General features: G+C 40.2%; 1 protein-coding gene across 2 annotated transcripts in view; it reads right to left on the reverse strand.

Annotated features, from left to right (window-relative positions):
- LOC146003749 (pyrokinin-1 receptor-like) overlaps positions 1–24,493 on the reverse strand; it is a 359,130-nt gene that overhangs the window by 18,270 nt on the left and 316,367 nt on the right. For both annotated transcript variants that reach the window (XR_014443856.1, XM_083142153.1), the window contains exon 2: positions 986–1,191. Coding sequence is in view for 1 of the 2 variants with exons in the window: in XM_083142153.1 (XP_082998279.1) it covers positions 986–1,191 (206 nt within the window). In the remaining variant the exon portion in view is untranslated. The remainder of the gene's footprint in view (positions 1–985; positions 1,192–24,493) is intronic.

A 24,493-nucleotide genomic window follows, 5' to 3' on the forward strand; every position in this document is an offset into this window, starting at 1 on the left:
ATTATTTTCCCCTCCTAAAAGTAATAATATACTTTCGCTTTCTGAATCTCCCATATAAATGCTAGGGGCCGTCTGCTTCAGCCGAGCTCATTGCTTCTCTGGTGACGTCACGCGTCGTGCAAGATCGGCAATCTTCGGATGGCTTTACCTAATCTCGATGTACCTTGCACACTTGCATTCATGCAAAAGGGTGAAAACTAAAGATGAAGGGGGGAGAAAATGGAAGAGGAGAGAGGATATTAAAGAAAAAGTAAGATGAAATAGAAAGAAAAGGGGAATTCATGGAAAGAAGAGAAGAAATATAGAAAAAGGGAAGGAGAATTTATGGCAATGAGGGGAGAGAAATTTGAAAGAAAATAGAAAAAGAAAGAACGTGTATGGGAAAGGAAAAGATAGAAGAGAATGGAATGCAATGAAAAGGAAAATGTGAAAAACAAGAGACATCGAAAGAGAATCTGAGAAAGAGAAGGGAATGAAAAAAGGAAGAGAAAGAAATGCAAAAAACAAAAGGAGAAAACAAATATATCGAAGAAAAGGGAAAATGAGAAATTAAAGAAATCGCAAGAAAAGGAGAGAAGATAAAAGAAAAATCAGAACGAGAGAAAAGGAGAAATGAAATAAATCAAAGGAAAAGGGTAAAGGAGAATGATAAAGAAAGGAAAAGAAGATAAAGAAAGCGAAAATGGAGAAAGAAAATTTAGAATAGAGAAAGAGAAATAGAACGAGCGAGAGAGAGAGAGAATTCCCTGACCACCGAAAGGGAGTCCACCAGAAGAATAAATGTGGAGAAAAGACCTGTGTACATTACGATGATCATATTATTATTGATCACTGTGTTCCTTCGTTATTGAGAGAGATGAAAATGCATATCTTTCTTCAGTAGAAAGTGAAAATCCAAGGAGAGAGCCACTCTTGTCGTAGCGCCACCATGAAACAAGTACAATAAAATAAAGAAAATAAAAAAATAACAATTATTGATGCATACCTTGAAAGCTTCTCTGAATTTGTGCGACATTATGTGGTAGAGGATGGGGTTGATCGTGGTCGACACGTAATACAGGATCCCAGAGATGTAGGTGATGATTTCGTAGATCTTCAGCATGTTGTGGTGCGGCGCCGATCCGTAGATTGCCAGGAGCCTCTGCGCGTGGAAAGGGGCCCAGCATATGAAGAACGCCACTACAACGGCAACTGGAATGAAAGAAGAAAAATATAATTACGATTTGGTAGGGAAAGACAGGAGGCAAAAACCAACGATCTGATCCTAAATTATACCATCGCTAGTTTTCCTCCCCCGCCAGGGACTGGTTTGCTATAACAAGAATTATAAGCAATTCTGAGTAAGTATGTTGGTACAGTTTCCACCACTGATGTCCGTTCGCACCAACATTCCATAAACTCCCGAGTTTGACAATCCACGGGTCACGGTAACCCGTGATCATTTTCCATTGCACCAATCCGAAAGGCGTTCCACCTCACGCGAGTCATGAAACCCCGGCTTTACTCTAGGATAGCAGCTAGCCTCAAATCAAGTGCCTTAAACATCATACAGATGGAAGCACGTGATTGGTAACCTGTTTCGACAAGGCGTGTTTCAACTCGTAGCACCTCGTGGTGAATAAATGTTGATATTTTATTGCAGCTTCAGGTCATAGTAAGTATAGTTTTACAGTGATGTTTACAGTAGCTTTCGATGCATACATGTAACTTCACGTAGTATTCACGATCGTTTATGGTTAGGACTCAGAGGCGGTGCATGCTGCGCATGCGTCAATTGTAGGAAAAAGGACAGCTTGCTCTGCGACGACATTCATGAGCAATTCTACATTGTAATTTCTTCATATAGGAGAAGTATTTATTTTACACGAGAGCTCTGAACTAAGCTTATATTACATTTCTTGGATCTGAAGTGACGCATGTATCAATTGTGAGAAAAGAATTATTACTTTCTTTCACTTCAGATCCAAGAAATGGAATATATAAGCTTAGTTCAGCGCTCTCGTGTAAAATAAATACTTCTCCTATATGAAGAAATTAGAATGTAGAAATGCTCATGAATGTCGTCGCAGAGCAAGCTGTCCTTTTTTCCACAATTGACGCATGCGCAGCATGCTTCACGCCTCACGAGACGCCTCTATAGGACTATTCCATTTCCACCGGCTAATGGGTGTATGTTTATGTTTATATTGCACGTTTAAATTTACAAACTCTATACTGCAGAATGTGCACAGTAAACGTCTGCCAAAGTACATATTTAATAACATACTATACATTTCTCGCATTTTACATACGCAGCTTGAGTCTATTACTTCCCATATTACATTTATTTAGATTTGAAATTCTGAAGTGATACATTACCGGTTGCGGACGGCAGCCAATGCTCCGCTGGGTGTGGGTTAACTCCTCTTTTACTCGCCGATGTCGGAGGGTAAAGTTGACCCTTCTTTTACTCCCAGCTTACGTGGCGTTTCTGTTGGTGCAACAGATAATTGAGTTTACTCTTACTCGCGAGTAAATCGACGTTTGGTGCAAACGGGCACGAGTGGTCGTCTGCTGGAAAGAACTTGGCAGCCATCACGTGACTGCCTCCACCCATAAAGAGAATCTGGTGGGTTGATTGTAAACTGAGCTCTGTTTAATCTTGGTACTGTTTCGTTTTGTTTAACACTATTTAGTTCAATGTTTTATTATTGTTTCTTTCCGGTTAAGAAGTGGTTTGTGCTGTGCATTACATAAATAAATAAAATAAATTAATACACCCTGGGTAAGGTCCATCGCCCATTTCATAACTCTAATTTATCATTATCGTCGCGATACTACAAGAGGTAGAAGAGCAACTAGAAGAACCGAAATAAGTACGAAACACACAAATACTTGTGACAATCATTTATTGAACCCTCTTCTCAGCCTGCTCAATACAGCTAAAGTAGAGAAAAAAACCTATACCATAAAACAAGAAAGATAATGGATGAAGAGCCTTCAGTTAGAACTTGAGGAAGCTCTCCAGCAACTAACTTACCTTAACACTAACATTAATCCTGGAAGCTCTCGAGCAAGTAACTTACCTTAAACCTAACTTTAATCCTTTCACAAGGGCTCATTCTACCGGAACCATCAATCCCAAGTAACCCCACGGCTCTTGTAATTCATTTTATGTGAGGTATACGTCTGAAACACCAGCAAAAACGAAAACATATAACAGCAAATGTTCATAAAGTTCATATGAGGCTTGTCCCTCAAACGTAATTGAATACGATGCATTTAATGATCTTACAAAGGATCACTTCATTTCGGCCTCAGAATGCGGAACGGTGCATACTCGTATTGTTCTTGTACTGCTGCCATCTAACGGCAGTAATATAACCGCGGAAACTTCCTTCAAACGTTCAACTTTAGTGAAACTGTTGGTCTGAGTACAAAAGAAAGTTATCTACAACTAAAAGTAAGGTTTTATAACATGAAGAGTTCGAAATTTTGGATCATTTTTTTTCTTTCATTCTGTGCCTCCACTCCTCATTTTTTCCCCTCTGTTTCCATGTAGTTCTCTTTCTCTCTCTCTTTCTTAATATGTTTTTCGTATTCCTTTCTTGTTCTGTTCTCTGCTTCAATGATTCCACCTTTCATTCTCAGTTTTTCTTCCGATCTTCATGTTCTCTTTCCATTTCCTTTCTTCCCTTGTTCGCGACATTATTTTTTCTCTCCATTATATTTTTGTATCACTTCTCTGGCTCCCTTTCTTTCTCTGTATCTTTATCCCTCTCTTCCTTTCCACCTTCCAATGTTCTTCTCTTCTTCTTTTTCTTTCTCTGTCTCTTTCTTCATTATCTTCTCCCCCTTTCTCCGTTTTCCTCTCTGTATCTTTCTTGTTATCTCTACCTTTCTCGCTATGTTCTCTCTTCCTAGACTTTCACTGTTCGCTCTTCCCTTTTCTTTCTAACCTACTGTCTATCTTTATTTTTCTATTTCCATATCTTTTGCTTCCTCTGTTACTGACTTTATTTATCTTTTCCTGCTTACTTTCTCTCACTGTGTCTTTTTATGTATCTTTATCCTTCTCTTGCATCTGTCTTATTATCTCTCTATCTCTGTGCATCTCTTGCTTTCCACCTTACCATTTCCTTATGTCTATCTTGTCTAAAGTTTCTTTCTTTCTTTCTTCTTTGTCTCTCTTACTCTGCATTATCTATCTTCCCCTCACGGTGGGAGACAGACTGGTGCACACCACGACTCACGCGCTGATGACGCCACTGGCTAGGAAGTTCGTCAAAAGAATTGGACAGACTGCCTCATTACATCTGAATCCTGATCGTAGGAGTTCTATCATGATTCGGTCTTGTTTCATGTCAGTTTTTATCGTTGAAGATAAAACTGCACAGCCGGATAACACCTCCGAGTCCAATTAGAAACAAACCACTTTATTGGTCGGTCTCTTTTATTGTTGAACATTACGCAGAATGATCCGCACTGACCGAAGATGTGCCTCTGGTGTTCAATTAGGGAAGAATCAATATGTCTGGCAGTAGGGTTACCACGTGCTATAAAAACTAACGTTTCGTACCGTGTTTTCAGCGGGGGCGGCTGGAGTGCAAGTTTCGTAAAATAAACATTTAGTCCTTGTTCTTCAAACATAATTCTAAATTGGGTGGTTCAACGTCAGGATATCTCAAACTGTTTTTCCCAAACTATTTTCTTTCTTTACCCCATTGCCTTATGCAGTAACTTAAGAGTATAAATGGAAATAGAGATCATGTTGAATTCATTAGTAGCTAAGCAACCTCAATGCACATACGATGAACGAGATTTTTCCTAATAGATGGCACCATGGAGGAATTGGAACAAACTTAGAGGTGGATATGTAAAAAGCTACTATAGGTCTTTTCCACTCTTACGGCGGCCGGTCCTAGTTCTGGCAAGGGGAGTGGGGATTACACCGCAGACCAACCAGACAACATCAGTGACGCCGAGAGACACAACGCGGCGGGAAAGAGTACTACGCGAACCTCGTTCTACTGGCTGCTGCGTTTCTTATCGTGCTGGATTGGTCGCTTCTCCGCTCCCCACTTCCCTTGCCAGCGCTAGGATCGATCGCAGGAACAGTAGAAAAGACGTAGAACAACAATCTACATTTGCAGTAGCGCCTACTATGGAATAACATTGCGTGGGCTGAACTCTTGTGATTCTCTTTATAATTTTACACAGTAATATGTATAATGCAACCTGTGTTCAATAAAAACTGTGAAAGATTGAATGAATGATTTCATGATTTATTTGCAGGAAAGGCGGTACATGTATGTAGGAATACAGCTTATTGTCCTTCAAAATAATCGCCTCCAATGGTAATGCACTTCTGAGAACGCGTGTAGAGGTCTCGTATACTTTGGGCGAAGGCAGCTTGTAGGATGCGGTTGAGTTCAGCGTTCACATTGCGTTGGATGTCGGCAATGTCCGAAAACTGTTCTTCTTTTAAGTGTTTCTTCAAGCGAGGAAAAGGAAATAATCGGCAGGGGCCAGATCTGGTGAATAAGGGGGGTGATGGAGTACAGCAACCTCCTTACGTGCCAGGAACCATAGTTGGCGCACGGTTATGGCGGCATGGAGGCGTGTGTTATCGTCCTGCAGATACCAGGATCCATTTTCGGTGTACTGGAGTCTTACACGTCTGATTATCTGCAGGGGCGATCCAAAATGTTCACGTATGTGACCGCATTCAATGTCGTGCCTTCTGGCAGGTATTCTTTATGAATGATCACTCCAGCATCAAAAGAGGTAATGAGCATTGTCTTGATGCGCGACTTTTCGCACCTAACCTTTTTGGATATCGGTGACGTTTTCCCAAGTTTGAAGCAGAATTTCACGTTCGTACGTTGCTCCATTTCACCCATAAAAGCGTGGCTGCACTGAACCTTACTTCCACAACGCGTACACACGAACTGCACGTCTGGACAACCACACGGCTTCGCGAACGATGACTGACAGACCTAGGGGTTCACTGAGTTGACCGTTAACCAGTAGTACCAACTACACCGCACGCCAGCAATTCATTCACCGTATTTATTGAACAAAGGTTTAAATTGTCTGGGTGTTTGTCCTTTCTTGTTCATTGGGCAGAAAATGTAGGCTTTCATGCTTTAAAATACTCTCAGGATAATCTGAGAGGAAGACATGAATTGTTGTAGTGGCTATTTTTGTCATTTTTAGAAGATATTTCGAAGATAACTGCTTTTGAGTGCCTAATTCTGGGAAATGATGTAATATAAGATAAAACTGACACAAAACACTCGGCTACATTATTCGTGTTTTCTCCCAATCTTTTCTTCAGTCTTTCGAAAGACACCATAATCTAGGACCTAGAGTTGGCTACTGTCGCCCTCCAAGGTTTAATTCAGAATCCCACTAGGGACCCACGTATCAATTAAGACCTAATATGTAAGAGTTTGATATCCCCCCCATTCTACAATCCTCTTAAACACTTTCTTTTCTTCATCTAATGGATTAAATATAGTGCATTTAAGGTGTAAAATTGTTGAATTTTATATTATTTAAAGGAACAAAATCCCCCCCCCCAAATCTCTGACGCAACCTGCGCCATAATCCTCCCCTCTGTAGGCACCCTTAATTTGGAGATGAAACACGTTAAAGTAATCCTTCGGCTTTTGGGCTAAGAACAGTGCTTTCTAAAAGTTCGGAATTTTCTGTTCTGTATTTATAACTAACGCATTCGTGAGTGCTTGAAGTCCATCATTATCTGGGTCACGAAAATGGGTTATCTCCAAACATGCTTTTACCGTTGAACCTGGATGAAACTTGCTTCTAGTTTAATCCCAGGACATCCAGGACAAAAACACGACCAAGTCACGAAGGACAAATTCAAGAAGATTTACCTCGCTGTGTAAATATGATCCTCAAAGGGATTATCCGACCAACGTCACAAAAGTGGACAAGTAAACATCGAAGCTCTGCTTAAACGTCTAGCGCTAGATGACTCTGCTCGCGGCGGGGTATAAAATATGAACTCTCACGCACACAGAAGGTTTGTGCGTGAGGAACTGAGACTACGTTTTTTGCTTATACATTTCCGTTAATCCGGCTTGCAATTAGATCTAAGTGGGACAAGAAGTAAGAAAATAGATCACTTCTGTAGCACGTTCTCTTCATAACAATTATATTTCTCCTTAAGAAATTGGAGATTTGTTTTCTAAAAAACTGGTACCCCTTCTGTTTATTGTACCGTGTGCTTTTATTACAATATAACACTGCACTTTTATTCACGTATCAGACCAGAGGTTTCCCACAGCACGAACTCGACCGATGAAGCCTTCTGCCTCCCTTTTTTCTATCCCTGTAACAACGCTGCATCAAAGCTGCTCGCTCTGCAGTGCACACGAAGGCGCGCTCTTGCACAAATGCAACTAGTTGCCCAGGCCTGAAGTGGACAATGGAAGCGTTACAATAACGCAATGTATAATTTTGTTTACAAGGAAAGTCCTAATCAGTGACGCTAAATTATGTTGGCCTGTGAGAATTGAACCCATCCTAAAACAATACTTTATTTTAGAAATAAAGTCCCCAAGATTAAGGAAACAAAATGCTCCATCATTCTCACAACTGTCATCTAATGATTTCGTAATAATTTGTGACGTTGATACTTTTCAGTGTCCTATATTATTTACACTATCCGTGGTCATATTGATATTAGGAAGGTAAAGGAGGATAAGGGCTTATAAATGAATGAGGATTGACAGTCACTAAAAAATCAAAATAGGAAGCAAAGCACCGAAAAATAAGAAAAATAGGCCGTAAAGTATTGAAGACATATTTTTTTTAAACATTTTCTCGGATTATGCACTCAAACACTCAAAAGGCAGTTATCTTCGAGATACAAATATCACTAATATAGGCAAAAAAACGACCATTATAACCCCACATAATGTTTCTCAAAAGTCTGCGGTACTAGTACCAATCGAATGTATACAGAATAATATATTACAAAATATTCTGATGACAGTTGTGAGAATGATGAAATATTTTGTTTCCTTAATCTTGGGGACTTTACTTCTAAAAATAAAGTATTTTTTTAGGATGGATTCGATTCTCACAGACCAATATAATATGGCGCCACTGTTTTGGACTTCCTTGTAAACAATATTACACATAGCGTTATTGTGACGCTTCCATTGTCCACTTGAGGCCTGGGCAACTATTCGCATTTGTGTAAGAGCGCTCTCGTGTGCACGTGTGGACTGCAGAGCTATCAGCGGTGCTGTTGCGTTGTTACAGGGGCGGAAAGGAGAGAGGCTTCGTCGGTCGCGTTCGTGCTGTGGGAAGCCTCTCGTCTGATTCATGAGTAATAGTGTAGTGTGGTATTGTAATCAAGGCAGAAGAAACTGGAAGTGGATCCTTGCAAAGGAGGGCGGTTCTTGCCTTGAGTTTCTGTGTGCAGGCGGGAACCTCGCACCGTACGGATAGCTAGCTCGCCTCCACAAGTCCTCAATCATGATGTGTAGATTCGGTGTAGGCTTATATTCTGCAGCACATAGACCTCCCCGACGGCGTACATATAACGTCGTAGGCTTGTAATCAAGGGGGATAATGGGTTCAATACCCGGTGGGGCACATGGTGGTTCGGATCTCACTTTCAAACTGCACGTCCGGTACCAATTAGCATTTATGTGCATGAAGTGGACTTCTACAGCACAATGTGGCTTGAGAATAGAACGAGAGAAGTTAACATAGCCAGGCTGTTTTTCTACCCATGCAATAAAACATGTACAGGCTGATACATAAATAAGTTGACAGTCCGGTATTTTCGAAATGTACATGATTATGCACAATCTAGGCATACCGTAATACTTGGCGACAGGAGCTTGTTTTACATACAACCAACCTCTGTGGCGGAGTGGTTAGCACAGCGCGCTACGACGTCAGAGGTACAGGGTTCGAATCCTCACCTGAGCATGGGTGTTCTTTATTTGTGTTCTTTATGGGCGTACCTTCATTAATTTCGTCATCACTCTTCTTCATCTTCACGATTAGCCAAAAGTGGCAGAAGGGCGAAGTAAAATAAATCAATGAATCAATCATCTTGCATACTGTAGCTAAGTTATTGCCACCCGTTCAAGCCCACCACGTTCTATGTGGAAAAGGTACATTCCATTGCACAGTACCACAGAAACGCATAGGAAGAGGTCCACGCCCAGTCTCAATCCTGGCCGTAGTAAAAGTGAAGTGATCATCATCACGCTGCGTTCGCCATCAATCCCCTTCTCTGAAATGGCCCTACGTACTCATTGATTACAGGATGGGTCAGCCCCAGAATAGCCCATAGGGAGATTTCGGAAAAAAATTACCACCTGAAATTAGATCAAACCACTCACTTGGATATTCGCGAGGATGAGGGTGAAAGATGATGAGATGAAATTGATGAAGGGTCACTCAGAAAGAGGTCCAATATTATGTATACACAGTGACTAAGTTTTTCTATACAGTTAGTGAATATATTTCATGGTGAAATACAGTCAGATACCACACAAATTGTATACGTAATAAACAATTACAATTTCACATTGTGCAATAGAGTTGAATAACGTGTTATTAAACAGCACACAATGCACTTTCCCTTCTAAGGTAAATCAGTGCTTCTCCATGTTGTGGAAGTGTTGCCAACTTTAGAGTAACATTTTGAATTTCAATGTCATCTGCGTATGCCGGTGTATACAATTTTGGATCACCCTGTATATATTAAAACATGAAATCTAGTATTTGATTCAAGCAAAGATGTGCTTGGAGACACATATATGGATTTCTTGTACCAAACTTGCACCTTTTATAGACACGGGGGTGGAAGATTGTAAGTGAATCTAAAAGGCTCTTACGAAACTAGTCCATGCTAATTGATTTGCAACCCTTTGAGAGGAGCTTGCATCCACGCCCCTCAAATCCTGGAAGTGACGTAATCCTGTCCACGAGCTTCTTCCAGGGAGACCTGAGAAGAATTCCTGCAGAGAATCCCTTTAGCAACAAATTAAAATTAAGTATGTCAGGTGTGACGGAGGAAGGAGGCAAATACGATCTTTTGTCCTTTAATTCGTTCTCGTTCAAAGTGACACTTTCATCTCTTCCCTGTCCCTTTGTGAAGCTCTTTTCCCCAGAGAAATCTTGCAGAGAAAGGACCCGCTAGAGGCAGAAGGATCTCTCATATGTCTGACGCTCTGGAGCCTTGGAGAATGACATAATCTGTCTACAGACGCTGAGATTCAACCGTCAAGGACACACCGATCTATATCACCCACATGCCTGCACTACCGCTGGCTAAGATGCTGGCGCAATCTTTGATCCAAATGGACGCTAAATGAGAATGAAGCCCTATCAAGTCCTCCTTCAAAGGTCTTCAATTAATGATCATGGTTCGAGCTAGGTCAATGCCACCTGGTGTGTTTTCCGGAAACTATTCAGTAAGCTCTCTCGCTTAATCAAAAAGAAGTATCAACATATTTCACGTATATATTTACGCAAAGAACAACCTGCCTCGCGTAGTGGTAACGTCGGTCCCTTGTAATCAAGAGGTCCCTGGTACGATACCCGGTAGAGGCTCATATAGTTGTTCGGATCTCACTTTAAAACGGTAAGTCCAGTCCCGATTAGCCTATCTGTGCTTAAAGTAGATTTAAAACAAAGACTCATACACGCAGATAAGAAAAAAACATTTTGGGTAGACCAAAATAACTTACTTGATAATTCATAATACCTAGAAACGAAGACGTGTGCTAACGGAATTTGATGTAGTACCCATAAACAAAGACGTTCGCTAACGGAATTGGATACAGTACCCAGAAACGAACATGTTCAATAACGGAATTTGATACACTGCCCAGAAACAAAGACGTGCGCTAACGGAATTGGATACAGTACCCAGAAACGAAGATGTGAGCTAACGGAATTTGATATAGTACCAGGGAGAAAATACGTGTGTTCATGGAATTTGATATACGAGTACCCCGATAGGAAGAAATCCGTTAACGAAATTTGATATAATAGCCAGAAATAGAAACGTGCCATAACGAAACTGGGTACAGTAACCAGAAAAAGGGCATGTGTTAACCAAATTTGGTGTAGTATCCACGAACAAAGATGTACTTTATCGAACATTTGACGCAGTAGCATGAAACAAAGACGTACAGTAATAAATCTACCGTAGTATCCAGAAACGAAGAGATACCGTGAGACAAATATGGTGTAGTAACCAAAAAAGACAAAACACATGCTAACGAAATTGCTGTAGTAACCAGAAAAAAAGACGTGCGGTAAGGAAATTTGGTATAGTAACCAGAAAACAGACGTGCTGTAATAAAGTTCAGTGCAGTAACCAGGAAAAAATACGTGCGGTAACAATATTTCAACAACCTTAGGGAATTGGAACTTGATAAGGTAAGAAAATTAGGGGCTTTTGGTGAAGATTGTTAGTCCCTACTGTTCCACGCATAAATTATATTTTGGGCATTTTCTTTCGTGAGTGTACCCGGTCTCTATGCTAACATCGACAGCACCCAGCTTGTAACTAGGATATACTTCACATACTGGGAAGTGGCAGCCTCAGAAGAGGTGATGACCAGAAGATAACATGCTATCTTGAATCATAGTGTGACGCTTGGGTGATTTCAGTGGGAAGTGGTGTTCACGATAATGAAACTTTATGAACAATTGCATGCAACCCATTACGACACAATGAAAACGACCCAACAAGGTACTTATCACTACATTCTTAAGTGGTAGTTACGGAAGGGGTGGAGGCCTCCGTAGCCATGACAACAGAAATATAGGGTCATTCATCCCGGAAAATAACAATCGAAGCATAGTCATTAAATGGGGCCTTTCCAGTGCTTTTTTTTCGAGAAACGATCGACCAAACGATAGTGAAACATGTAGATTGTGCAAACTCTTAGAATAATATCAACAAGTGCTCTTCCTAGATTATTAACGCCTTCCTATTTCTTTGATTATAGAACCGATTGTTGCAGTGTATTCAAAAGGTTCTGGTCTAAAAATTTCATTTCTAGGAAACTGCGCACGATTGGTTCATTGTTGTAATTGTTTTCGTTATCATCATTTAAAATGCTTTGTGTTTCTAGAAACCAGAACGGGGCAGTTATGTACTAAACATTTATTCAGAATTGGGATAACGAATAATAAGATATTTGAATGTGGCTGGTAAGTTCAGACGTGCAACGTATAATGCTGGAATGCCCAAATTAGGGAAACAAACACCTTACATAATACTTTACATAATCTAAACGTTCAGTATCCAATAAATTTGACAAGTGTGGAGGTCACTCTAGATTAGAGCACTGCATTGGACCACTTTCGCTCGAAAATACTCGATCGAATCTCCCACGCTCGAGCGTGATACGTTCGATCGTACCGCACTCTAGTGGATTGATTGGCATCGTCCCGTATTTCAGAGCCTAATAAGCAGCACTGTCAACCTAAAACCTATACATGGAAGGAAACCTCTCTATGCAATTAAAATTCTAAATCATAATTCCGTATATTATTATGTAAGGCTCAAATACAACACATATGAAAGTATGCAATATCTACAGACCGAAACGTAAAATGGATACACATGCTGAAAGACCTGCCTAACATATTTTATTTCACGATGCATATTTGAGGGCACACTACCATAGACAAAATGACTGAAATATGTGTACTAATAGGGTTCGAGAATTCGAGTGTATTTCGCTCGTTCGAGCGTTTTTGCTCGAGCGTAAGACCTATCAATTCTGCATGCCATCTAGCGTTTGCCCTTGCGAACTATTCGCCGCTCGAGCAAAAAACGCTCATTGCAGCACTCTACTTCAGATGTTCGCCTGGGATGTAGTTCGCATACAGGGGCGGCGCCAGAAATTTTCGACCGGGTGGGCAGAAGCTCCTTATTGATATATTAGGGTGGGCAATATAAATGTAACACCATATATGGTATATATGTGTATGTAAAACGTATGCATCCCCTCTCTCTTACACTCCCGATTTTCCTCTTATTCCTCTTACTTCTTTTCCCTTTCCTTTTCTTGTTTTCCTCTTTATTCTTTTCTAATCTATTCTCACATCTTGTTCCATTTCCTTTCTCTTTGTCTCTGATGGACACAATTATTTCAAGGAAAAGTTTGCCCATGCGCAGCCATACATTCTGATCACATCCTTTCATGCACGTTAATACAGTGAAATAAATATGAATTAGGTTTAAGCTTGTGTTGCAAATACAAGGCACATACTTGATTTTTTGTATTCAGCGACAGTGATAAAAATTGCGATGGTAGACAATCGTGAAGTTTCTCGTAATTTAAATGCATGTTCCTGAGCATAGTATTTTTATCGTATGAGTTTTTGACTGAAAGAGTTTTCTTACTCCTTGGGGGTCACTTTTCTTAGCTTACAAGGTTTGTACAACTGAGAAATCTATCTGAATGTTTGTAGTAGCAGCGATTGGGTGCCAACATTTGAGGGGCAAGGGCAATATACTTTTTCTTGGTAGAAAAAGCTTAGCATAAAGAGGCCATAGTGCGAGGGCAAAAAGTGGCAAAATATGGCGAGAGAACTGCATCCCCTACTTCGCGGTCCTCCTAATCGCTGCCACTGAATGTTTGGATTAAAATGAACGTCTTATTAGGAATGATTTAAAAACACACACGGAAAACAAATTCTTTGTTCATTGTCCATGAAGTATTCCTAGGCTAATGAAAGGCTATTTTGACAAAATATCACTCACAAGTAATAAACAAGTAAGATTGAAAAATCTGTTCAGAATTGAAGAGATTATTAGCTAAGTTGCTATTCGTTTTCTGAACTGTCATATTACTAATGCGGGAGAAGCAATATACGTATGGTTACATGAACATATTTTTTGAGGTAACCAAATTATTTAGGACACAAGGAATTCATCGACGTTGATCACCATGCCAGTAATACTTCATCTATTTGTCATAGATGACTTGGGTTCTATGGCGTGACCATTTCGAACACACTAGAATGTCAAACTCTATCCTATGCAGCATCCTGGAAACTATTCTTTCAGGGCAACGAGTCCCTGGCGCTTGGAACCACTGTAAAAGTAATAACTTATGAGGGTTTGTATTTTGAGTGTCAGTATGTGTTTGTTTTCGCCCCTTCGTTACTTTCATCTAATCTCCATTGAACTTTATCGTCGTCATTATCAAAATTAACCGAGAAAGGACAAATCAACCACAATCTCTTCCAAAAAGGAGTTTCATTAGTCCATAGCTCTTAGAAAATTGAGGTGGTAGTTTCAATTGCATAACGCTGTCGCATTATAATGAAGAGGTCCTGTGTTCGACTCCCCCCCTCTGGTGGAAGCACAATGCACACTGGTTCGGACTACACGTTAAACTGTAGGTTTAGTCCGGGTAGCCTATCTGAGCATAAAAGTGGGCTTAAAAACGAACTAACAAAATCGTCTTCTGGATACTTCGTGACATAACTTTTTTCTTTACTTCAGCTGCATCTACAGATTCTGTTGACATTTTCGGTTGATTAGTGTGGCAAAATTTATGTGTGGGACGAGGATTTCTAAATAGGATAAGCCACTCATTAGCGATTGAATAATTCTGTAGCTTTTTCCATACTTCACTGGTTTATCAAAATTTATTCACTTCAGTATTGTAGTGATTATTGTGATTCTTTCTTATTAGTAGAACGAATATAAAGTTGATATTTCGTATACCATATTGATATTTGAAGATAACAGGTATATAAAAATTTTAATGAAATAAAAAGGGACACTTCTGGAATTTCAATGCAGAGCTAATTAAAACTACAAATATATTATACTCTGTAGCATACTTAAACCCGAAGGTTTATGGCTGCAGCAACACAAGCCTTCCATCTGTCCCTATTCGGGGCAAGATCAATCGAATCTTTCCCATCCTTGCCGATTTCTTTTCGGTCCATCTCAACGTCATCCCTCCATCCTCATCTTTGCCTTCCTACTGGTCTCTTACCATCAGGTTTCCCAACAAGAATCCTGTAAAGTATTCATTCCTCTGTCATTCGTGTCACATGGCCTGCCCATCTAAGTCTTCTTGATTAAATTATTCTAGTAATAATTAAAAAGTAGAAATAATGTATTGTGTTGCTGAAGGAAGTAACGCTAAGATGGTGTTTTTATTTGTTTATTTGGAGATTATTTTAACTATACCCAGGCCGGGATTTATATAAGTATGTAGAGGGCCGGAGCTGCAGTCCTCAAGTTCAAACTTAATTCTGATATAATCTCGATCATACCGTGCATAATTTTGAGCCTCCTAAGCCAAGTAGCTACCTTTAATCATAGAAGTATTAATTTGATCACAGTTTTTGTTTCAATAGCTCTGGTAATTACTTTCACTTTCTAATGACAAAATTGGCTTTTTATGGGTTGTTGATATGTGAACATTTCTAGCATATATAATATTCACAAGTAAAATATACATGTTATGAACACCAGAATACACTTATTTATTGAATCATTCATATATCCCCAAGTATATGTACTTATTGAATTTGATTGGGTGGGCAATCGGGTGGGCACAGGAATTTTTGGGTGGGCGCTTGCCCACCCGTGCCCACCCCTGTCGCCGTCCCTGTCGCATAACTAACTAACTCTGTAGCCTTCTTAAACCCGAAGGTTTATGGCTGAAGCAACACAAGTCTTCAATCTTCCCCTATCCTGGGCAAGATCAATCCAATCTTTTCCATCCTTAACGATTTCCTTTAGCTCCATCTCAACGTTATCCCTCCATCTTCGTCTCGGCCTTCCTACAGGTCTCTTACCATCAAGTTTCCCACCAAGAATCCAATAAACTCTTCTCTCCTCTCCCATTCGTGCCACATGGCCTGCCCACCTAAGTCCACTTGATTTAATTATTCTAATAATATCTGGACAGGAATACAAATTGTATAGTTCTATGCTACAGTATGAAACCTTCTCCACTCACCTGTCTCCTCACCCCTATTAGGTCCAAAAATTTTCCTGAGGATTATATTTTCAATTATCTAGTGCTTTAAACTATAGTTAGAATAAGTATAGTTTAGAGCACTAGAAATTTGATAATGTTAAATTAACATTGCATGCTAATATAGAACCATTGTCACTAACATTGATAACTATGGGATATACTTCGTTGACATTTATACCTTAGCAAATGTAACTTACATTGTGAAGGGGTACTATTTTATCTTTGTCTAAATAGTCCTAATATAACTTCTGTGAAATAAGGGAGAAAAGGTGTGATCCAATTATGCTTAATAATAATGGCAATAGGCGGAGGGCCAAGGCCTGCCTACAGCATGCTGGCCTCACTCCTACATACCTAAGCAGAGATGGGACATCATCAAACCAGTTACAGGGCGACGTGTGGTCAGCACGACGAATCCCAAGTCGTCGTTGTAGGTTTTCCATGACCGGTTTACGATACCCGTTCGTAGATCCCCAATTTCGTCACGATGGTGGGTGGCCACACAAAGGCCGAAATCTCAGGAGAAACGTTTCTACGCCTTTCCCGAGAAGACTCGAACCAGCGCGCTTTCCGTAGCCGGAGCGCAAAACCTGACGCCTTAGACCGCACCCTCACGGTGAGGAACGAAGCAATTATGTGTATTTTTTAAAAAAAACATGCACAGACAAAGAAAAACGGCATAAAAGCTGTTTGGTCCAAAATAAAGGATTGAATAAATGAATATGTAAGTCCAGTATCTTGCTGGGTTATAGTTGTGGAAAAGTTAAACTATACATTTTACGTGCATGACTCATGGTATTCCTGAACCAGGGTTGTGAAGGTCCAGGAATTTCAAATACATTGAATTCCGGTCCTGGAGAGAAAATCAGCAAGCGTTAATGGGTTCTGGCCGTAAAAATCCTTTTTTATCTGTAAAGCAATTCAATTCGGTCCTGGAACTTTTTTACCAGATCAATTTAAATTCGGTCCAGGAACCTTTTTTCAATTAAACAATACGCAACTTGGACCGAATTAAAATTGTGCGAGAAAAAATATTTCTGGACCTTTAAATAACCTGCCTTGAACACTTGCTGATATGTTTGTGTATTGTAACTTCAAAACTTTAGGATAAATTTAAGTGCAAGAACAACAAATGTTGATAATAGTGTATGACTGTGTATATGTGGCCGTAGTACGATCCTGTGCATTACACTGTCCCATGAAGCCACGTACAACCCCCTTTCCTTACATTGTTGATCTGGGCCATAGTAGAGGTGATGTGATAAGCACCGCGCTCGGGACGACTTTATCCTCCTCCAGGTCCATTTTGGTTTAGAAAGTGGAGAATCCTAGAGCCACTTTATTCAGGGACTTTGTCGGGAAAAAGCGTGTCCCAAGCGTGGTAGTCAGACCTCATAGATTCTTTACTTTAAAAATCGCCTTGTCCTTTTTTTCTCGAATTTCATTTTTTTTGTATATTAATTTTATGGTAAATTTCTTATCTCCGGAAAACGGATTTCTTCAAATTTACAGGAGAAATTACTTACCGAATGTAGTTTCTTTATAGTTGTGGAAGTTCGGAGAAGTGTTTTCTCGCATCGTTCATTGAATTTTGCCGGTAAATCATCTATTTTTCGATATGAATATGTGACCGATGCACGAATGCTCTTGCATCCATTTACTTCCAGGTGGATGTAGCCTGTGTGTGATGACGTAATCCCGGTCAATGCCGGTCAGTGTTTCCAAATACGTGTTTTTGTAACTGAAGAGGGTACGTTTCCGCAAATGGTTTATAGGGCTCTGTGTCAATGGTTCGTGGGGCTATGTGTCAATGGTTAGTGGGGCTATGCGAGAATGGTGTGTGGGGATACGCATTTTTTTTCTAAACTTATTTTTAACTATTGTAACCTAAACGGGACCCTACCTAACCTAACCTAACCTTACCGCAAATGGTTCGTGGGGCTATGTATGAATGGTTCGTGGGGCTATGCGTCAATGGTTTGTGGGGCTACGTAGGTATTTTTGGGTGCAGTGGGGTGGAAACACTGCATGCCGAGTACGGTAGTGAAACTGTGACCGCCATTTTATGTGTTACCGAAGGCAAAAGAAACGAAGCAAACTTACTCGATATGTCGCAAATAGATCTTATTTCCGTGAATTAAGCGAAATGCCACCTTCAGCAATGTTTCTCAATGCAGAATACATAAGTACGAATATCCAAATTAAATGAACTAGCAAATTTCAGCGGTTTTCCGGATATAAGAAATTTACCAAAATTATTTTTCAGTTTTGAATAGGACAAACACAGACGTGTATGTCTTTCCCAGGATTCGAAACCGAAACCGCAGTACTAGCTCGCTCGCAATGGGGATCTGCTGGACCAGCACGTGTGTGCGTTTATGTATGTGTTACATGAAGTTCTCCCCAATGGTGCAGTGGTAACTTCGTTGCCTTGTAATCAAGGGGTCCTTGGTTCAAGACTCGGTGGAGTGGTAAGGATCCCGTTTAAACTGTAGGTAGATTCCAGATCCCCCTGTCTCCCCGATGACAAGTGGTAAAATCATCACCTTGTAATCAAGTGGTACCGGGTTCGATAACCCGTTGACGCGCATAGCGGTTCGGATCTCACTCTAACCTATAAGAGCAGCCAGTTGCGATTAGCTTATCTGTGCATAAAGTAGACTTAAAGGATACCTGTGAGGGGGGAGGGGGTATGGATGTTTTCTTTACGAGTGTCCCCTTACTGATCTCATCCCATTGCCATTCATCCTCGTAGTCGGAATTGACCAAAAGCAGTGGCGGCGATTAGGAGGGCGAGGGGGGCAGTTGCCCCCATATTTTTCGCCACTTTTGACCCCGCGCTATGATAAACCTTCTCTACAAAGGGTAATATACAGTCTTTGCCCCCCCAGTTTTGGCACCTCCCTCCCCCCCGGTTTTGGAACCCAATCGCCGCCACTGACCAAAAGTGTCAGAAAAGTGACGTAGAATGAGAAACATACATAAGAAAGTGGGTCACAAGTTAACTTTTGTCTTTTACAACAGGGAAAGGAAAGGGAAGCTGGCTAACTGACTCTTGGAGGTCTGTCTCCCCTTCTGACCCAGTCCAACGCCACTGTTGGCTCTATGTGCAAGCGCAAAGAGCAAGAATGCAGTTTCCAAGGTGATTACAAAGCGTTTAAGTGAGATTCGCAGTTGAGTGCCTTACGAAAAGCCACTCTTACAATCTTTGTTTCACTGCAGTACAATACCGCGGGCGAAATTAAGGAGACAGATTATTTTTCGCAGAAAGGGCCGGAAATGTAATATTCTCAATTGTAATAAAATACAAGATGAAAGAGAATTGCATTTTGTAACATATTACAACTTGCCTTTCATGTGCGCACCTTGTAAGCAAATTCAAAGGCAACAAAGCAACTATTCCTGAATTGTTCACCACGTACAGCCATTCGCTTACATAAGATTAAATTTGGTTGTAATTTTCTTTTTCTTTCTTTAATTTCCTGCTCACAGATTAATCCTGTTGCTCTCCCCTTTCTAGCTGCTTGATGTTTGCTTGAGCGTTCTTTTACTAAATCATTGTTAAGTTGATTTCGTTGTTTTCGCTGTAAAATTGAAATTTCGGATTGAAATACCTAGAATATGAGACCAAGTTTAAATTACTAACATGCACGTTGATTGTAAAGCTAAGAATTACGCATACCAACATAGCGTTATGCTGTAAAAGCTTATAGAGGGCGTTAGTCTGTTGCATTCAGCATGAGTTGAGGTGACGGAAATTTGGAAGCTTAAAATTACATCAAGAGATGTCACTTAGGTCGAGTTTAATTACGAAAGTACGTGGGTCGCCTTTAGACTAGGGCTACCATATTTTGAAATGCTAAAAAGAGGACATTTTCTTCGAAAGTCACACACACACACACACCATCAATTTATGCACAAACACGAAAACATTACATAAATCACACTTTTCTTGTAACTCATTAGTAAACTTGCACTTTCTTTTAGGCATATTAGTAGCTTACACCGTGTTCGCAAACTCTAACTTCCACTTCGAAACACGAACAAACGAATGACGCGGAAATCACATCGACCGGAACTTGAAACTGTAACAACAAACGACTAACGCTTAGCGCATCGTCCAGTACTGCCAACATCACTTGAAACTGTAACAACAAACGACTAACGCTTAGCGCATCGTCCAGTACTGCCAACATCAGACGTTTAATGATTCGAAAAGTTGTAACTTTGTGATCTCTGACCTATGATGATTGGATAAAAGAAAAAACCTGGACATTTTAACAGAAAGCAAAAACCCGCCCGGACGCAAATTTCAGGGTCCGAAAAGAGGACATGTCCGGGAAAACCAGGACGTATGGTAGCCCTACTTTAGACCAAGCAAATTTAAGGTTTTAAACTTGCTATTGATTGCTTGTAGTGAGTTGGCATGAAGTAGAGTTTACGAAAATTGAAATTAGCAGCATTACACGTTATTTCAGTCAAAATAACATGATTATTTAACTAAAGCACAGTAAAAATGATCACATGAAAACTCGTAGCATTAACGTGATGCCTCTCAGGGTATTGGGTAATAATCTCTCTTTAGTTGGTCAAATAAAAATCAAAGTGAAGTTTTCACTAAGAGAAAAGAAGTATATTTTACTTCTTAGCAAAAGAAATACTTATGTGCATAAGTTCCATTTCACTCAAAGAAATAACAGCTTCTTACAATTCAACTTGCCCACTCTTTCAAACTCAAAGCCAGAACTAAAGACAAAAGACAATCGTAATTCCCATGGCAACAGCTCATACAAGATATGTACATACAGGTCAGTCACTATTCTGACATTATCAGTGGTAGGTTTAAATATGAAATAACTATTGACTAGAACAATAAACATTTGTTCAACGAGAAAGGTAATTATAAAACAATAAACATTTGTTCAACGAGAAAGGTAATTATAAACAATAAACATTTGTACAAGAGGAAAGGACGTGTCAAGCATCATAGACTACCCGTTAGAAAATACATGAAAAATATAACTAAAGTGCACAGTTGGAAAGATAAAGAAAACTGAATGCATGACAAGTGCAGTGTGCGAATTAAAAGGAGGGGCGTGCCGGGCACCCGTCCCCCTACAAAAAATGTATCCCCGGCAAATGAAAATTATTGTTATCCCTACCAGAGATGTTATTAACCCCCTCGAAGAAAATGGAATTGAATGAATAGGCTCTTTGGTCAATGGCATGGTTTAGCACATGCAAATGATACGTAATTATCACTTTCATATTCCCATAACTTCCTTATCATTAAAGTTTCTCATACATCTGACTTCACCACTGAATTCCTGGTGAAATTCTAGCCCAAAACCATTCCCCACATCCCCCCTTCCCATTTAAAGAAATGAAGTTGGATCCAAGATGGCGGTCACCAAGATGGCGGACGTTGTCATGACATGCACCAAAAAGTTTCCCCTTAGGCCTAACATATTACTACCATGACCAATTTCTGCAATCTACACTCCCTTTCATTCTATAATGGGTGGTCAGGGACTTTTGACTCACCCTGTATAACAAGTATGTGACAAACATAATTGAAAAGTCATTCGTGTCCATTAATGGCCAAATAATCAAATATGCCTTGTGGGTTCAAAAAGGACACCATTCTGCAACTGACCAACGTGTTCCCGTAGCGCTCACACTAAATTCTCCGATGTGAGTATAAATGCGAGGGTTGCTTGAAAAGTTTCTGCAAACCAACAGTGGCGCTAGTGTTCCGCTATTATAAAAATTGGAAGAATAGACCTTTATTATGTTTAAATTATCTTTGACTGTTTGTTTAAGCCTATTCGTTTATTTTTTCACAGCAATTTGAAGATGTAGTTTCGTGTGAGAAATGGAAATTTCTCGTGAACACTTTCGGGAGATGATTTTTTATGATTTCAAATGTAGTTTAACACCCAATTTCGTGAAGGTCGCCAATCCACGTCTGTTGTTGCCAGTAATGTTGATGCTGTGCGTGAAATGATTGAGAGGAATCAGCATGTGACATACCGTGAGATTCAGGCAACCTTGAACATTGTCATGAAAGCAATACATACGATTTTGCATGGTTATCTGAACGTACGGAAACTTTCAAGCCGTTGGATCCCACACAACTTGACCGAAGCTGAAAAACAGTCTCCTGTAAATTGGTGTAAAGAAATGCTAAAAAGAATTCAACCGAGGAAAGTGTACTACATCGTTACAGGGGACGAAACTTGGATCTATTCATACGAACTCGAAACTAAACAGCAATCCACTGTTTGGGTGTTTCAAAGTGAGCCGAAACCAACAAAAGTTGTTTGTTCGAGGAGTGCTGCCAAGCAAATGATTGCTTGTTTCTTGCGTTATACCGGACATGTGGCAACAATAGCTTTAGAAGACTGTAAATGCTGAGTGGTATACAACAATTTGTTTTGCCCGAGGTCATCATTGAATTGCGTAAAATAAACCCAAATCGTCGCATTATTCTTCACCACGACAACGCCACTTCCAACTCAGCACACCAAACTGTTGATTTTTTGTCCAGTAAAGATGTCGAATTAATGACTCATTGTCCGTACTCACCTGATTTATCACCTAATGACTTCTATTTGTTCCCACACATGAAACATAAGATGCGTGGTGAGCGATTTATGTCGCCTGAAGCAGCTGTTGACGCATTCCGAACAGCGGTTTGTGAGGTATCAGCTTCAGAGTGGAAAGAATGCTTTCAAAATTGGTTTGAGCGTTTCAAATGTGTATCGATCTTAAGGGTGAACACCTTGAAAAACAATAAAGCCATTTCCAAAATTTCATATGCCTTTTTTCATATTGATTGAATAAACTTTTCCAGCAGCCCTCATAGAATAGAATAGAAAAGTCATTTTATTTACTACAGAGCAAGATTCAGCCTTGGGCTGCTCTACCACCTAATGGTGATAAGATGAATGGACAGTCAGAAACATTCATAGACAGCCCACAATACAAGTGCCACAGATGATTATTCTGTCTGAGTGGAGACGCCAGAGCCTAGTTAGCCTTCAACAATGCAGTCCATAGTGTACTACTTGGCAGAGAAGTTGACATTTGAGTGTCTTCAGAGGCACACACACACATAGAACCCAAATTGTGTGAATTCACACAAGTATGTTGACTTCTAAAGTCCATCAACTGTTACTTGAGTAAGTATGAATTAATTGGCTTTATTTTACGTCGCTTTTTGTGCCACCTTTCGCTAATTGCGAAGATGGGGATGAGTGATGACATGCTGATATTGATGATTGGACGCTCACTTCCTTCCCAGGCCGGGATTCGAACCCGCGACCACCGGCGTCGTAGCACGATGTGATAACCACTACGCCAAGGCATCAACTGTTAAGGACGGGACCTTTTGTGCAACAAAATGCACAGAAAAATGCATAATAAGGGACTTTTATCAGCTGCTGTTCCGTGTGATGCAATAAAACTGCATCACTTGAGATGATCAGACATGAGCACTTCCAAGAAACCAAAATTACACATTTAACTAAGTAATTCATTCACCAAAAGTACATCAATGTTGATGTGATGCATTCGCGTTTTTCTACCTGTCCAAGCGACTCCGGCGTCCACCCAGCGTTCCATAAGGTGGGTACCTGGAGAAAACTCTGTGGGGTAAAAGCGGCCAGGGGTGTGGTGCTGATCACATCACCCCCAACTTCGGCCGTGATCACGTCGTGTGGGGCCCTAATTCCACACACCCCTTATACGTTTTCATGGTGTCATTTAAAGCACAGGGAGCACTTTTACTTCGCTTTTAATATTTGTACACTTAAATGTGTAGTAACTGCGAACAACTAGCCATCTGAGAAGAATCGAAGACGAAGAGGATTGATTCTTTTTTCGTTGAAACAATCTGTGAGCTGAAGGGATTAACGATGTCCAGATATGTTGATGTGGAGAAAGTAAACTAATAACATCTTGAGTCCCATCATTTATGTAACTAGTAACTTCCTTACAGTTCCATGCACAATGTATTATATTTATGCTTCTGGCATGTTAAATGGTCCATTTGTATAGATCTTTGCAAAACAAAATCGTATTCATATATATAATGCAACACGAGCGCCATCTGTTGACGACTTTTGTTTACAAAATTGAGAAGATTGTAAATTCCACCAGCAATTTGGACCTGTTTCTTTCAAACTACTCCCCTGAACTGTGCATATGCCACTTCCAGGCATCCTTACAGTCCTGAAATGACTCCTGGAACTCCAGTTTTGGAATGGCCTGTAGGTCCCGTAACGAATTGAGGACTAAAAGTGTTAAACGTTGTAAGTGCCAAAAGCGAAAGTGTTGGGATATCGCATCGTTCCGCACATCAGCCCGTAAGAACGTTCAAACTAGTGACCTCTTTACACGCCCTTTGAACTACTTAGAGGGCTACCAGCCACGTTTACCACATTATAAAGCATGGCACATTGCACAGTTTAACGTGGAAA

Source organism: Lepisma saccharinum, chromosome 20, assembly GCF_977018435.1.
Source record: "Lepisma saccharinum chromosome 20, izLepSacc3.1, whole genome shotgun sequence".
Lineage (NCBI taxonomy): Eukaryota > Metazoa > Arthropoda > Insecta > Zygentoma > Lepismatidae > Lepisma > Lepisma saccharinum.